Source organism: Cannabis sativa, chromosome 4 (assembly GCF_029168945.1).
Source record: "Cannabis sativa cultivar Pink pepper isolate KNU-18-1 chromosome 4, ASM2916894v1, whole genome shotgun sequence".
NCBI classification, from domain to species: Eukaryota; Viridiplantae; Streptophyta; class Magnoliopsida; order Rosales; family Cannabaceae; genus Cannabis; species Cannabis sativa.
The window spans coordinates 21,201,837-21,216,034 of NC_083604.1; the positions used below are offsets into that span (position 1 = coordinate 21,201,837).

Consider the following 14,198-nt stretch of genomic DNA (forward strand, 5'->3'; position numbering starts at 1 on the left):
ATAAATTATATTTCAGTAAACTAATATAATTACTGAAATGAGGCCTCAATCATTTATCACTATTAAGCCAAGCTCGAAGGAAATCATCGTTTCACTTCTAAATACTTATAGAAGCTATAAATTCTATATCTATGATTAGCGCTCCCACTCAATTGAACTACCATGTTCCCAAGATGTATGTGTTCAGTCGTACGAGCTTCAACGAACAACTCTAAGAACATAAATAATAAAATTAAGATCGAACCTAACAATCTCAAGATTAAGATCTATAGACCTAAGATCAACCAGTGATATTGACTTATAAAGATATAACAGTAAGTTTATGATATCTTACCTAAGTTCAATATCGGTCCAATCCAATGTATACTCCATACATCTGATACGAGCATACTTTGCTAATGCCCTGGAAAGAACATAACACTTATCCAAGATGTAAGTATACCTTATAGTCGATTATCATGTCAGTCTAATCCTGTGTACTGACAAAACATGGGACTTAAACTTTTGAACCATATAATCATGATTATATTCCACTGTGTTAAAAACACTATAATCATGAATAAATATATGTTCTGGACTTAATAGAATTCATACATTAAAGATATAATCATGAAATAAATCTTGTGAACTATGCAACATAAAATAATTTATGATATTTATTAATTAGTAAATCTGATTATATTGAAATGAGTTTTATTTAGGGTACAAAACCCAACAAACTCCCACTTGCACTAATATAAAACTAAAGTGTATTTCAATAAATCTCAACACCTTGATATCCAGATTAAGTGCAGTATGTAGTATTATCTTTGTAATAGGATCTCATAGGTTGTATTCAATACAATCTTTCTCCACCATTAAATATCCTTAGTCACAAAATCCTTGATATTGTTAAATTTCTCTCTATATGTCTACTCCTCTTAGGATACTGGATTCTTTACTTTTTGGCAACTACTTCTGTGTTAGTCAAGAAGTAACACTAGTAGTTAATTCATTATTGGTACAACACCAAAAATTGTATAGAACTTTCCATAGGCTGAATAAGTATCCTTCATACAACTTTAACATTCAGTCTCACTGGTAGAATTAGAGACTCCAAATTGGTTTTTACACTTCTTCAAAATCATTGCTCTACATTAATGCAAGTCTAAAAGTCTGATTTGGTGTAGTCTGAGAGTATTAAAATACTACCCTATAGAGGTAGCCTTTAGAAAAGATGCTCTAGCATCTTACTAAAGTAAGTTGCTTGCACTAGAGTAAGTGAATTACCAGGTATACGACAAGCCAAAGGTTTATATAATCTTAAACCTACTATACTAGGATCAGGAAGTTTTGTTAAGTCCTTTGAATAGACTCATTATCAAAATTTCCCTTCTTGTCCTTGTAATAGAAAACTTTAAGGTACTCCATATGAATGTTTTTAACCGTAGTTCTCTTGGTTTTGCTTCTTAGTTCCTTATTCTGACTATCCATTACTTGTTTAAACTAACAATGGATTTTTTTCACGAGTGTCTTCCAAGTCATAGTAGGGTGGATTCCTTGAAATCCTCCCACTTTGACAAGGTACTGTGATTTTTTGTCTAGGAACACTAATGGTATTGTCCTCATCGGTTGTGTCAATACAACAGAGGCAGCGGGACCATCTTATATAGAATAAGATTATATAACACTTTGGAATGCATTTCCTCTACTTTGCTACTTTGTTTTCAAATTTATTCATATTCTTAGAAAAGTAGTATTTGTTGTAACAAACACTTTCTTATCTTAATGACCATAGGATAGTCCACCCCTATTCACTTTAAAATAGCTATCAAACATGCAAACCCTAGTTAACAGCTCTAGCTTTTCTTAAGTTCATGATCATGACATACACTAAGTATACAACCATTTCATCATTCTGAAGTTTTCCTATCACTAGGGTATTTCCGTAGAAGGACTTAGGCAACTGCTTGTAACTAAGCATAGATCTTATACTTTCATCAATATGCAAACTGAATTTCTAGGAAGGTAAGTTTGAATACAATTCAAAATTTACCTGAATGATCTTTGAACTGCATAACCAAATATTTCTCCACCACTACCAGTTCGCAAGATCTTTAGCCACTTACCTTAATGTGTTTAACATTGCTAGAAATTCCTAAAATTTCTCAAACATTTTAAATTGCTTTGCATAAGGTAAGATCTAGAGCGGCCGTCTAAGAATTTAACGATAACTCATATCTACTCCTGAATGTACATCTATATTTTTGAATATAGATGATCTTACTTTCAAGTGGATATTGATATGTTTTCCCTTTGCAGAGAGTGATCTTGTCAAAACCATAATGAAAAAATGCAAAATGCCATATATATATATATATTATGAGGCCGTGTTCTTATGATGACTTAGTTCTAGTTATAACATAGAGTTTTTAGAATAGTCCAAGTAGGATCTGAATCAAAGACAAAGTTGGAGGGACATTCAACCAACAACAAGTTGGAAGGTATATAAAGTTAGAAAAGTATTGTTATTAGGCACTAGTGGTATCCAGCACTTTTTATAGATGTTACGTTATAATTGGTTAGCAATGTTCCTTAAAAGTTATTAAATAAGTGTATGGATTTTGAAAAAAAAAAATGAAAGAAACCCATGAAGAAGAAGAAGAAGAAGATGAACATGGAGAGAGAAAGAAAAGGAAATATGATCAAAAAGTGAAATGAGAACACATTTTGGGTCTCATTTTTATCATCATTAAGTTTAAGTGAAAAAATAAAAAAATTTGTCAACAATATCAATCAAATCAAAACTTTATATATATTTTCATCTTTTATCATTATTAAGGTTAAGTAAAAAAATTAAAAATAAATAAATAATATTAAAAAAAATTTTAAAAAAATTAAAGTACATTAAAAGTGACAGCTCATGTTACTATAAAAAATTTATACATAAAAAGGTTTAAAAAAGGCAATATAAAACTCAAATAATATATACAGTAAAAATAAAAAAATTACCGCCTAAAAGTATTTAATGTAATAAAATAGAAAAATTCAATATATCATGTAAATTTTCTTAAAAATATACATGCGATATTATAAATCAATTAGTATCTTATTTAATGTTTTGTCTTATAAAAATATATATATTTGTTAACAAAATATCAAATAAATTAAAAAATTATTTTTGATTTTGAATATATTATCTATTGAGGGTAAGAGAACATTTTGTTTCACACTTATTACAATGATTAATTAAAAAAATAAATTGCAATGATGCTGTTTTGTTAGATTGTTTAGATATATATTTGCTTTTTGTTTTTTTTTTTTAAAGAAAAGAATCAGGTTTGTGTTAACCCAAACAAAAGAAAGAAAAGAAAAGGCTAATTAGTAATTTTTTCTCTGGAATTTTGACATGTACCAAATTATGCTCCTTGAATTTTTTTTGGCCGTTAAAAATTTCTCATGAACTATTGAGATTGTTAGATTTAAAGACTTTTGTCTAATTTTAGTAAAAAAATTCTAACATAATTGAAAGTTAAGAGATATGATTTAGTACATATCAAAGTTTGAAGGACATAATTTAGTAAATATCAAAGTCTGGGAGCATGGTTTAATACATAAACAATCACTGAAACAGTAAAATTGAATGAAATTAGATAAAAGTTCTTAAATTTAACTATCTCAATAGTTCGGAGAGAATTTTTAACGGTAAAAAAAATTTAGAAAACACCATTTGATATATGTAAAAATTCGAGTAAAAAAATTACTAATTAGCGAAAAGAAAAATGTTAGAAATTGGCACTCAACGTAACACTATTTTAATGAATAAATTACTGTGTGTGTTAACTCACGTGCAAGTGACACGCACCGTGAAAGCATATCTATCTATTGTAATCCTGCTATGAATGAACTTGCTACAGTTGGTGTAAGAAGAAGAAGAAGATGAGTGCTGCCAAAGTCGGCATCGCTTCTCCGATCATAAGCTCTGCAACCTTCTCCTTCGCCAAACACGCCTATTCTGTATGCTTCTTCTTTTCCTGCATTCCCTCTTTTTCCCTTTCTCTTTCCTTTTTTATATTTCTTACCTAGTTTCTCAGCAGCCAAACAGAATTTGGCTTCAATTTTTGGGCTCACCGAAACATAAAAGCCGTATGAGGTTGGTGCAATGCGCTCGCGCTTCTATCTCAAGAACTGGGCAAGGTTCCCTTTTGCCTCGTGAACCTTTTAATTTGTGGTTTCTTGACTGTACTTCTCACTTCAAGTTTCGATTTTTGAAAATGTTGTTTTTGGTTTGAGTTCACAGCTGCTTTTGATCCTGAACTTCGGTTAGTGCTTGAACTTGCTACAGACTCTGAGTTATATGAGCTTGAGAATATCCTTTTTGGTCAAAGGTGAATATCTGTTTTCACAAGCTTGTGTAAAGAAATACTCAAATAGTAAACTATCAATCAATTTGATTCAATAATATGGCTTTGTTTTTCTTCATAAGCATGTGCATTATTAATTAAGATTTTAGTTCTTTGAAAACCCAATATGATTGACCTTGATGTCATTGTTAATCTTCAGTTACTTTAGCCCTTTACTCAAATCGATAACGACGAGAACTGATGTAGATTACGCCATGATCGAAGAGGATCTTCAAGAAAGAGAGCACTTCATAGAAGCACTTGAGTCTCGATTCTTATTCCTTGCAGCTGATGCTCGCTCAACCTTAAGGTTATTATTATGCTTTATATTGTCAAAGTAAATGTGCAGTCAAAGATTTCATATGTTAGCTTAATGATAGTTTCTCTAAGTTGTACTTTATGATTTTATTTTTCACATGTAACTGTATTCATAGTAATGTTTCTTTTAAATTTGAAAGAATCAATTCATAGGTTATTTAAAGCAGTTGGTATTTTTTTAATATATACTTGAAAGTTTGTTTCAAACAATGATTTTGATGATTGGAGTTTGTTTATTGCCTTTTTAGGGGTTGGAGGCCATCGTATAGGAGTGTTTTACTTGCTGTAAGAAAGGAGTTGAAAATTCAGTGCTCAAACAAGTTGTCGACCGAAGACCTCGAAGCAGAGATCTTTCTTCATTTGTTGCATGATTGCACAAGGCATGTTTCTCAGCTTCCTGATACAATTTAGCAGCATGTCTAAATTTCATGTAGTTGAACAAATCGAATTCTTAGTTCCTTTTATAATCAGGGCGCTATAATAGTAAATAAACCATTTCCTTTTCATTTCCAGAATTAGGATGGTGTTTCTTTAGCCAAAACATTACCTTTCTGTTCACTTTGCAGTCAATACTGAAGATATATTACTCATGTTAGCAATAAAATTTGACAAAATGACCACAATGGGGATGTTTTTGCTATCATTATGGGATACCTTTATGGTGACTTCAGCCATGAGGCAATTACCCTCTGAGTGCTCTTGTTAAGAAAATGAATTCTCTATTTCTATTTGCTGAATGACATTTGACTTGTAAATTATTACTGCATATCATGGCATGTTATGTCTTCAATAAGTCAATAAGCCTTTCCTTCTTATAAACTATTCTGCTGACTTTCAGTATGTACTTGTCTTCATGTAGTGAAGAACTTGAAGCTTTTCCAGGGTTATTAGAATTCTCTGGAGCATCCAATGCAGAAGGTGGTTTAGAATTTGGACTCAGTCGATGGAAAGTACAGGCTCTTTCAGCTTTGAAAGATGTCCGGTCGGTGGTTTTGAAGGTATTCTTAATTTTTTTATAAGAATAAAATAGGCTGCAAGTTTCTCCAATTTGTACTTTAACTGATTTGATTTTTTCCCTTTTATAGGGTGGTGGTATAATCACTTTGGCAAAGATTTTTCAAGTGGTAGGATAATGTTTTGTTGTTTTGTTGCATTTTCCTTCATATTTGTCTCCAATTTACCATTTCATTTGTGGTAGGTGTCAAAGAGATTATCGGGAAAGGTGTTTGCAGAAGCTGCTAATTATCAAATTAAAAGGGAAGTTATAAGAAAGGTACATGTTTGTTATGGTCTAATCTTATCAATTTCTGCAGTAAGAATTTTTATGCTTACCCTTCTTCATTGTTCAAAGCTTAAAAAGCAATCCAAATTTCCAAATGTAAGCAACTTAATGTGAAAAATTGAAATTCCTTGCTATCTATTATTTTTCCAGTAAAGTACTTATGGGTGTGTTGATGTATTGATGTGTTACGCGTTAATATTAGTTTAATCAATCAAAGTGATTAGGATTATAGAAGCTGACTTGTCAAACTCTTAATGGCTGAGATGGAATATCTTAAGTGAGCTATGTTAATAATCCTAAAGGGTTCGTTAAATAAACAGTTGGGGATGAGTTAGTATAAATAGTGGGGCTGATTAATTGTAAGAGATAGGAATTAATTTGTATTGGTTAGAGTAAAATTTACTTTGGGAGATATCGAAGTATCGAAAAGCTTGGAAAGATTTGTAATACTTATTTTGATATCAATAAGATTTCTGTTTTCTAATTCCTTCAATATTGGAATGGAACACTAGTGTATCATGATGGTTTCACAAAACATGTTTGTTTGTACAGTTTGTAGAGTACAATTACTTAGATCCAATGTTTAAAATTGTGTTTTTATTGCGCGCTTCAAGGTGCACCTCATTTTGAGGTGAAAAAAAATGCACTATTGCGTGCGCCTCAATATTTGGAAGAGAGGCGTACGCTTCAAACGTGTGAGGCAGTGGAAAATGGTCTGAGGCATAAAAAAGAGTGAGGCGCACGCCTAAAAAAAACAAGATTTTAGGGTTTTTTTAGCCTATTTTCATTCAACTTAAAAGAAAGCCCAATAACACTTAACTTAAGAAAAGGGCCCAATAAAACACAATAAAACTCAAACAGATAGATAAAAAAAAGCCCAACTAAAAACTAAACCTACACAATTTATATTAAAAGATCAAATATATTTCTTAGGGTTAGTAGCCATGAGACCCCCTCCTTCATCTTCTCAATCGCACATCCAAAGAAGAGAGAGAGTAAAAAAAAGAGAAACTGTTGCTGATGCTTCCTCCTTATTTTTAGTTACTCTAAAAATATTATTTTTATTCAATAATTGAGGCTTACGCCTCAATTTACGCTTCAATGTGCCTTGAGGGCACATTGAGGCTTACGCCTCGCCTAACAGAAAAAAAAACACCACGAGACTTAAATTCGCAATTTTAAACATTGCTTAGATCAGCTCAATACATATCAAAGTTGATTGCCTTTGAGAAAAGGGGCTCACAAAACTAGGTGAAAATCTAATTAAAATATCAGGTTTCAACCTGGAAGTGTTCAAATTGGGAGACTATCAAAGATGAGCTCATGGAAGTGTTAAATGCTTATGAAAGAGAGGGAAGAATAGAAGGCAGTATCAATGAAACTTTCATTTGTCTTATTCCCAAAAGACTTAATAGTTGTAAGGTAAAAGACTTCAGACTGACCAGCCTCATTACTAGCGTATACAAGATTATCGCTAAAGTTCTTGCTACAGGACTAAGAAGAGTTTTGGAAGATACGATATCAGGAACTCAGTTTGCTTTTGTGGAAGGTAGACAAATACTGGACTCGGTCCTAGTAACCAATGAGGCCGTCGAAGATTATAGATGGCGAGGCAAGAATGGCTTTGTTTTCAAGATTGATTTCAAGAAAGCATATGACAGAGTGGAATGGTTTTGTTGAAAAAGGGATTTGTGGAAAAATGGAGGAAATGGATTAGAGAATGTATCTCAATAACATCATTGTCTATTTTCATCAATGGGAGAACAAGCGGAAGCTTCAAAGGGTCTAGGGGACTTAGACAAAGAGAACCACTATCTCCTTTCCTTCTTACATTGGTGGCTAATGTTCATGGGAGAATGGTGGATAAAGCGGTGGAATCAGGCACTTTTTTCGGTGTTTAATGTCGGCAAAGATAAGATGCAAATCAGTCATTTACAATTAGTGGATGACATTCTATTTTTTGAAATGATGAGGAATCATTTCAAGAGTTTGATAGAATTGTTGAAACTTGTAGGAGCCAACTATTGGGTCTATGCTTGAACAAAAATGTGGTGGGGCAATGTGCTACTCAAATTGGGTGCGAAGTACGCAGTTAGCCTATAACATATCTTGGCATGCCTCTAGGTGGTTCGACTAGGAAGAGGAGTTTTTGGGTTTCGGTTATGGACAAATGTGCCAAGACACTTGATGGTTGGAAATGTTCCTTCTAATCTAGAGGGGGCAGACTTACTCTTATTCAGTCTGTCCTATCTTCCCTTCCAATCTCTCTCTCTCTCTCTCTCTCTCTCTCTCTCTCTTCAAAGCTCCAAAATTGGTCATTCAATCCTTGGAAATGATGATCAAAGACTATTTTCGGGAAGGTGGAGACTTAATGGGCGGTGACCACTTTGTTTCATGGAAGGAGGTGTGTAGACCAAGGAATGAGAGGGGTCTTGCCATTGGAAGTTTGGATCTGAGGAACAAGGGCCTGCTTATGAAATGGCTTTGGAGATATCCTTCAGAACCTAATTCACTTTCGCACAAAGTGAGTAAAAGCGGAGGAAGATTGTTTGCTTGGGGCCCTTAGAGGGAAATTCCAGAGTTTTATGAAGAATACTTGGAGCTGGTACATTTCAAGTGGGAAATGGTGTTAGTATACGCTTTTGGGAAGATGTATGGAGTGGAGAGTCCTTCAAGGATCATGTCTCGGATCTAGCTGTGATTTCCAAAGCCAAGAACACGAGTATTAAAGACCTTGTTCCCATTAAAGGTGAGGTGGACGATAGGGTGGCAAGCTGGAATTTCAAATTCAGAAGAAATTTGATGGATAGGGAAGTACCTAGTCTTTTAGATCTGCTACATCAATTGGAATACGTTAGACTACTTAATGTGTTTGATGATAGTAGAGTGTGGAAACCAGATTTGAGTAGGGTTTTCTCCTGCAAATCAACATTCTATTGGTTCCTTGCGAATCAGAATCTTAGAGAGTTGTGCTGGACTAAGATCTTATGGAAAGGTAGAGGTCCTTCTAAAGTCAAGGATTTTGGTTATGGAGAACTACAGTTATGGCTATTCTCTGGGCAGTTTGGTTGGAAAGAAATAACAGAATTTTTGTAGGGGTTGAATGTTCAAGACTAGGGAATGGAGAATTTTGATGTAATTAGTTGTAGAATCTCCTTTGTGGTAATCTTTTTTCTCTTTTGCTAAGCTCTTTTATGTAACCACGGTCTTCCTCTGCCACAAGTAAGGATTATCAATACATAATGGCAGGGAGCCAGCCTAAGACAAGTGGCCTCTTTCTCTTTTTCAAAAAGAAAAAAAAACAAAAAAATCAGGTTTCAACCAAAATCTGGTTAAAATGGAAAGGTTGTGCATGCAGGTGAGAAGAAGAGTTACATTGAAATATTAAAAGAAAGGACTACATGCCTTTTCTGTTGTTGGGAAAAAAATAAACATTTAATTCTTTTGCTGAAGAACATGGCCATTACAATCATCAAGGGGTAGTGAGAAATAGGAAAACTCTGAACATCGATGGCTTCGCTTGAGCAATCAGCCTTTTGTAGGTTGATTTATGTTGGAAATTCAGATGAATGGTTATTTAATGTTTATTGAGTGGTTATTTAATGGTGAAAATTCAGATATTACATTATGGATTGTCTCCTAGTTTGTTTTTTCATAAATAAGGGTGAATCAGTGTAGTATCTTTTAACACATTCTTCTTGTGTAAACAGGTTTTAGAGCTAACTTTTGAAAGAACTAGGAATTTATTTTGGCATATATCTGCTCACTAATAAGTAAAGCATGTTAATTTAGAATGTTAGGTGTTGGGAAAGTTGATTGGAAAGAATGCTCATATGCTTAAAGATATCGAAGATGATTTTATAGGGAACTGGAATATGATTAAGTTGTGGAAGAGGCTAAATGACAACTTTTAGTGGTCCTTTATTTTCTGGCTCTTTACAGGGATTGGGGTTTTTTTTTTATCAAAGAATATCGTAAGTATTTGTTGAAGAGGTTATTTATTTATTATGCTTTTAGAAAAATGTATGCATTCTGTCGTTTAACATGTAGTTCTATCAACTCCTTATTTCATGCTTTTATAGATCTAGTTATACTTGCAATTGAAATGGCTTGGGATACTGGATTTTTATCAGATTTCCTTGATTTTCAGGGTGGACAGCTAGCAGCGATTAATTTAGAGTCTCGAGCAGCTATGCTTGCTGCAAAACAGGTATTTATACATGTATTAGAGTGTCGCAAATGAAATGCAAAATATGTGATGCGATGTCATATTTTAGCCTTTTTGTATAAAATATCTCCAATAGTTTGCTAAAAGTTGTGCAAAATTTAACACATGCTAAAAGTTGATTTTGCCAAGTGACTTAATACGCATTTTCAATTACAATATCGTCATTACTTTTTTTAAAAATATTTAATCTATTTATTATTATTAATGATAATTACTTTTTATGTAAATTTGCATCTTAATTTGTTCTTGTCCATTGGAGCATGATAAAAAAAATTGTGCTAAATATAATATTTACTCGTACTGCCAAATTTTGCACATTTTTTATATCTTACGTTGTTTTGAGTTTTCTACATCTTCCCCTTTCTATATGGATGTGAAAAGTAAACTGTGACCCGGTGGGCACTGATTATAAGAGACAAGTCTTGAGACACCCAAGTAAATGTAGATTCATAAGAGAAAGATAAACAATTTAAAATGCAGCATGTAGTGATAGAGTCTCCAACATCTTATGGTTAGTCTTTGAATACTGATTGATGTTTAGTAAATCTGCCCTTCCAAATCACAAGAAGGTTAATTACCATTTACCAACATAGGCATTACCAATTAAATCCAATCATTCTTAGATCTGATTAGGGAGTGGAAAACACTGATGTAACTGCATTTTATATGTTTTTCTCTAAATTTTGTTTTGTGCCAAAGCTTGTGTACCCACGGTTTTCCTCCTCTAAAAGTGAGGGTTTTTTATATATTTGGTTGGGGGCCAGTCTAAGACAAGTGGTCCTTTCCTGTTTTTTATTTTATTTTATTTTTTTATTTTAAAAAGGAAAAATTTAACTCCAATCATAGATAATTTGAACTAAAGATCACTTATTTTGACAACAACAATAACGATAGAAACCCTTTTTTCCTGGGACACTCATTGTTAGATTTAAGGAAGTTCCATTCTGTACCAAAAGAAGCCTGAAAGGTATATATATGCCCAGTCAGCAGGTTAGTAAATGGGAGGGTTTTGAGTGTAGTAAGGTGTAGGTTATGTAATACACCAGCAGTAGGAAATTAGAATAAATAGAGGGAGAGTAGTGTGTGTAAGGTGTGAAGAAATTGGTAGAGTTGTAACTCTTTGAGGAGAGAACCTGGTTCTTGAATTCCAGGGCATCCAATACAATATTTTTCTATGTTTTTCCTATTTCTGTCTACTGTTCTTGCTGTTCTTAGTTATTTGATAGGAAATTCCTATCAGAGCCACTGTAGACAACCTTTTGCTTTGTAGGCGCTTATATATTGAGATACAAACTGAAGCCCTCTTTTTGGTGTCCATGGGAAGCTTTGACTCAAAAACTTCCATCTACTGTGCAATTACCCCGACATCTAACATGAAAAAATTCAAGCTAATTCTTTTCTGCCTTTTTCTTTTTTCTTTTATTGGGGGCCTGAATACATATCACTTACACATACCCATCTGCCCAACCTTTGAGCTAGAAATACAAGCAACTTTAGGAAGTAAATTAGAGTCCCATAATTGTCCCATCAGCAGGTCTGAAAGCTGAGTTTTCATGGCAGAAACCTGTTTGACAAGAACAAGAAGTAGCTTCCCATGTATATGTCCAAGCAACTTGAGAACCAAAATAAACTGCTAATGGAGAAAGGAAGCTGTACTAGTACCAATGGAGTCATGTTGGGTTGGAAATGTTTTTTTCTTTTATTTCTCTGCGGTTGGATTCTATTTCATTATTTCTTCTCTTTTCTTTGTTAATGTATATAATTTTTTATTGTTGAGAATGTATATAAATATTTATTTACCTTATAACATCTGCGCTTTTTATTTATATAGTTATCCAGCATTTTATATTTACACTATAATTTTGAATTGTCAAGCTTCAAGTGTCCAATGCTTTACAATAAAATATATCAAGTAAATTTATTATCATGAATTAGCACAAACATGTTAACATCGTCTTATGGAAAAATTTCAGAGACAATTTCTCAGAGTGGGTAGTTTTTTGACAGGGTTTTGCAGGTGCTGCATCAAGATACGTAGGTCTCAGAAGCATGATGACTTTACTTGGCCCAATGTATTGACTCTTCTGTTCTGCATCTTCTGAATTTTCCAAATGTTCTTGTCTTGTTCGTTGATGGTTGATATCATTGGGAAAATTATCTAAGAGTAATAGACATCCTTGAAGATGCTCTCTTGGACAACATAGTAGATTTATGTTTGTGTAGAGTAATTATTATTGTTATTTTCAAATATTTAATTTGAGAAATGCCTTTTAGTAGTGGAACTCTGAAAAATTGTGATTTTTACTTCATTAGAAATTCTACTTGTTTGCATCTGAATTTAGATAGAATCACAATTAATTTTGTGTTTTGATTTAGACTATTCAACTAGGTACTTCATACTACCTTTAGAATTCTTAGAGAGGTGGTATATGTTGATCATGTTACATATTCATGTATAGGATGTGGAATGATAAAGATATGAAATTATAGAGTTCTAAATCATCTCAACATTATTATTACTACGTTTGTTCTTGCTTAGAAATCTATCTTATTTTGTTGCTGGATATTTTGGTTCGCTTTAAGCAAAAGTGGCTTGCAAGATATTTTTCTCCAGTATCTTTGCTTATTTTACAGTCCCTTTTTCTCTCTTCATAAAAAGGGATTTTTATGTCAAAACTAGGCTATTTTGTTAGACTGCATCTTCAAAGTCTGAATGCTGGTTTGCTGCTTTAATTTTTTTCGTCCTCAAATATATGTTATGCTTCAGGCAGTTACTTACTGAAATTGGTCTTCTGTGTTTCACTTGTTGTTTTTAAATGTTTGACTACCTGGCCATTTGATTTTACTTATGTCTGGATGCTTGCAGGCTTTGGGGAACATTTCTCGCCGATGTTGTCATTCAAATGCTGGGAACGGATTATGCTAGAATCATACGAGCAATTTATGCGTTTGCCCAGGTATTTACATCATTTCATGCTTTGTAACTTTAATTTTTTCACTCATCATTGTTACACATTTGTCTGCCTTTACCAGGAGACTCCTTATTCATTAGGATGGAGTTGCTGTCATGTTTTTGTTCGTTTCATACATGAATTTTACATATCTATGTTATAGGCACTTACAAAGCTAGAATAATCATGTCATGGGTCATGATTGAATCTGATAACTTTTTGAACATTAACATGCAGACGGAAAGTACAATAAAAATCAAAATAAAGATCAACAAAATAATGCAATCTGGTTTATCCAGCAATCTTATCTAATCTATTTTCCAGATTCGTATTACGCGCACATACAATTTATCATCTGGATCTGAGGATGAATGAACATTTTTAGCATTTGGATTTTGGAAGACTTCAGGTTTGATATCTTAACAGTAGATCTAGAGCTGCTGTTGCTTCCGTTCCTCCAGGCAGCATTAACAATGAAGATACACGTGGATGAATTTTGTATTCAGTGTCCGAAGCTTAGATTTGTACTCTTTTGTAGATATTCTTTTTGAGGATTTCTACTGTAAATATTTCTCACTTTGTTCCTTTTAACGTATCTATGTTTTGCTTTAGGTTCCGCTATGTATTTAATTTGCTAAATTGTACTTAAAAAGTTTATTATCATCGCCATGTATATGTTTAAGGATTTAGACAATTTCGATAAGTGATTGATTTCATTTTCGACCAGAGAAATTACATATAAAAACTCTCAATGTTAGTCAATATATATGTGAGATAAGCGAAGATTCAGCAACTAGTGTCGTAGTATAGAGAGTTCATTCTAGTTGTAAATGTGTTTAGGCCTAATTATAGAAGCTCATTGTAGAAATGACATGAAATATGGTATTTTTTTTTGTTGTTGACTTATTAATGGCATAATAAAATAATGTTTTTAGTTTATGGCTTTTGTGTTTTATTTACTTTTTTGTAGGTTTTTCACATCCCATACTTTTGTAAATAAAAAACTAATTTTTCATATTTTATCTTTTTCTTTATTC

The 14,198-nt window shown here is 32.8% G+C and overlaps 1 protein-coding gene across 3 annotated transcripts; it reads left to right on the plus strand.

Annotated features, from left to right (window-relative positions):
- The first annotated feature begins 3,811 nt into the window (after positions 1–3,811).
- On the plus strand, positions 3,812–13,893 carry LOC133036712 (uncharacterized). Of its 3 annotated transcripts, none has more exons than XM_061113415.1 (12): positions 3,812–3,996; positions 4,077–4,176; positions 4,280–4,367; positions 4,543–4,692; positions 4,949–5,080; positions 5,560–5,698; positions 5,786–5,824; positions 5,899–5,973; positions 10,133–10,192; positions 12,218–12,282; positions 13,077–13,167; positions 13,486–13,893. In XM_061113415.1, the coding sequence occupies exons 1-12, from the start codon at positions 3,919–3,921 to the stop codon at positions 13,534–13,536; spliced, it is 1,068 nt and encodes a 355-aa protein (XP_060969398.1). In that variant the 5' UTR covers positions 3,812–3,918; the 3' UTR covers positions 13,537–13,893. The 3 variants fall into 3 exon arrangements, with proteins under 3 accessions (XP_060969398.1, XP_060969397.1, XP_060969399.1); XM_061113414.1 differs by having other exon boundaries at positions 3,831–3,996; positions 4,074–4,176; XM_061113416.1 differs by lacking the exon at positions 3,812–3,996 and having other exon boundaries at positions 4,590–4,692.
- The last annotated feature ends 305 nt before the right edge of the window (positions 13,894–14,198 follow it).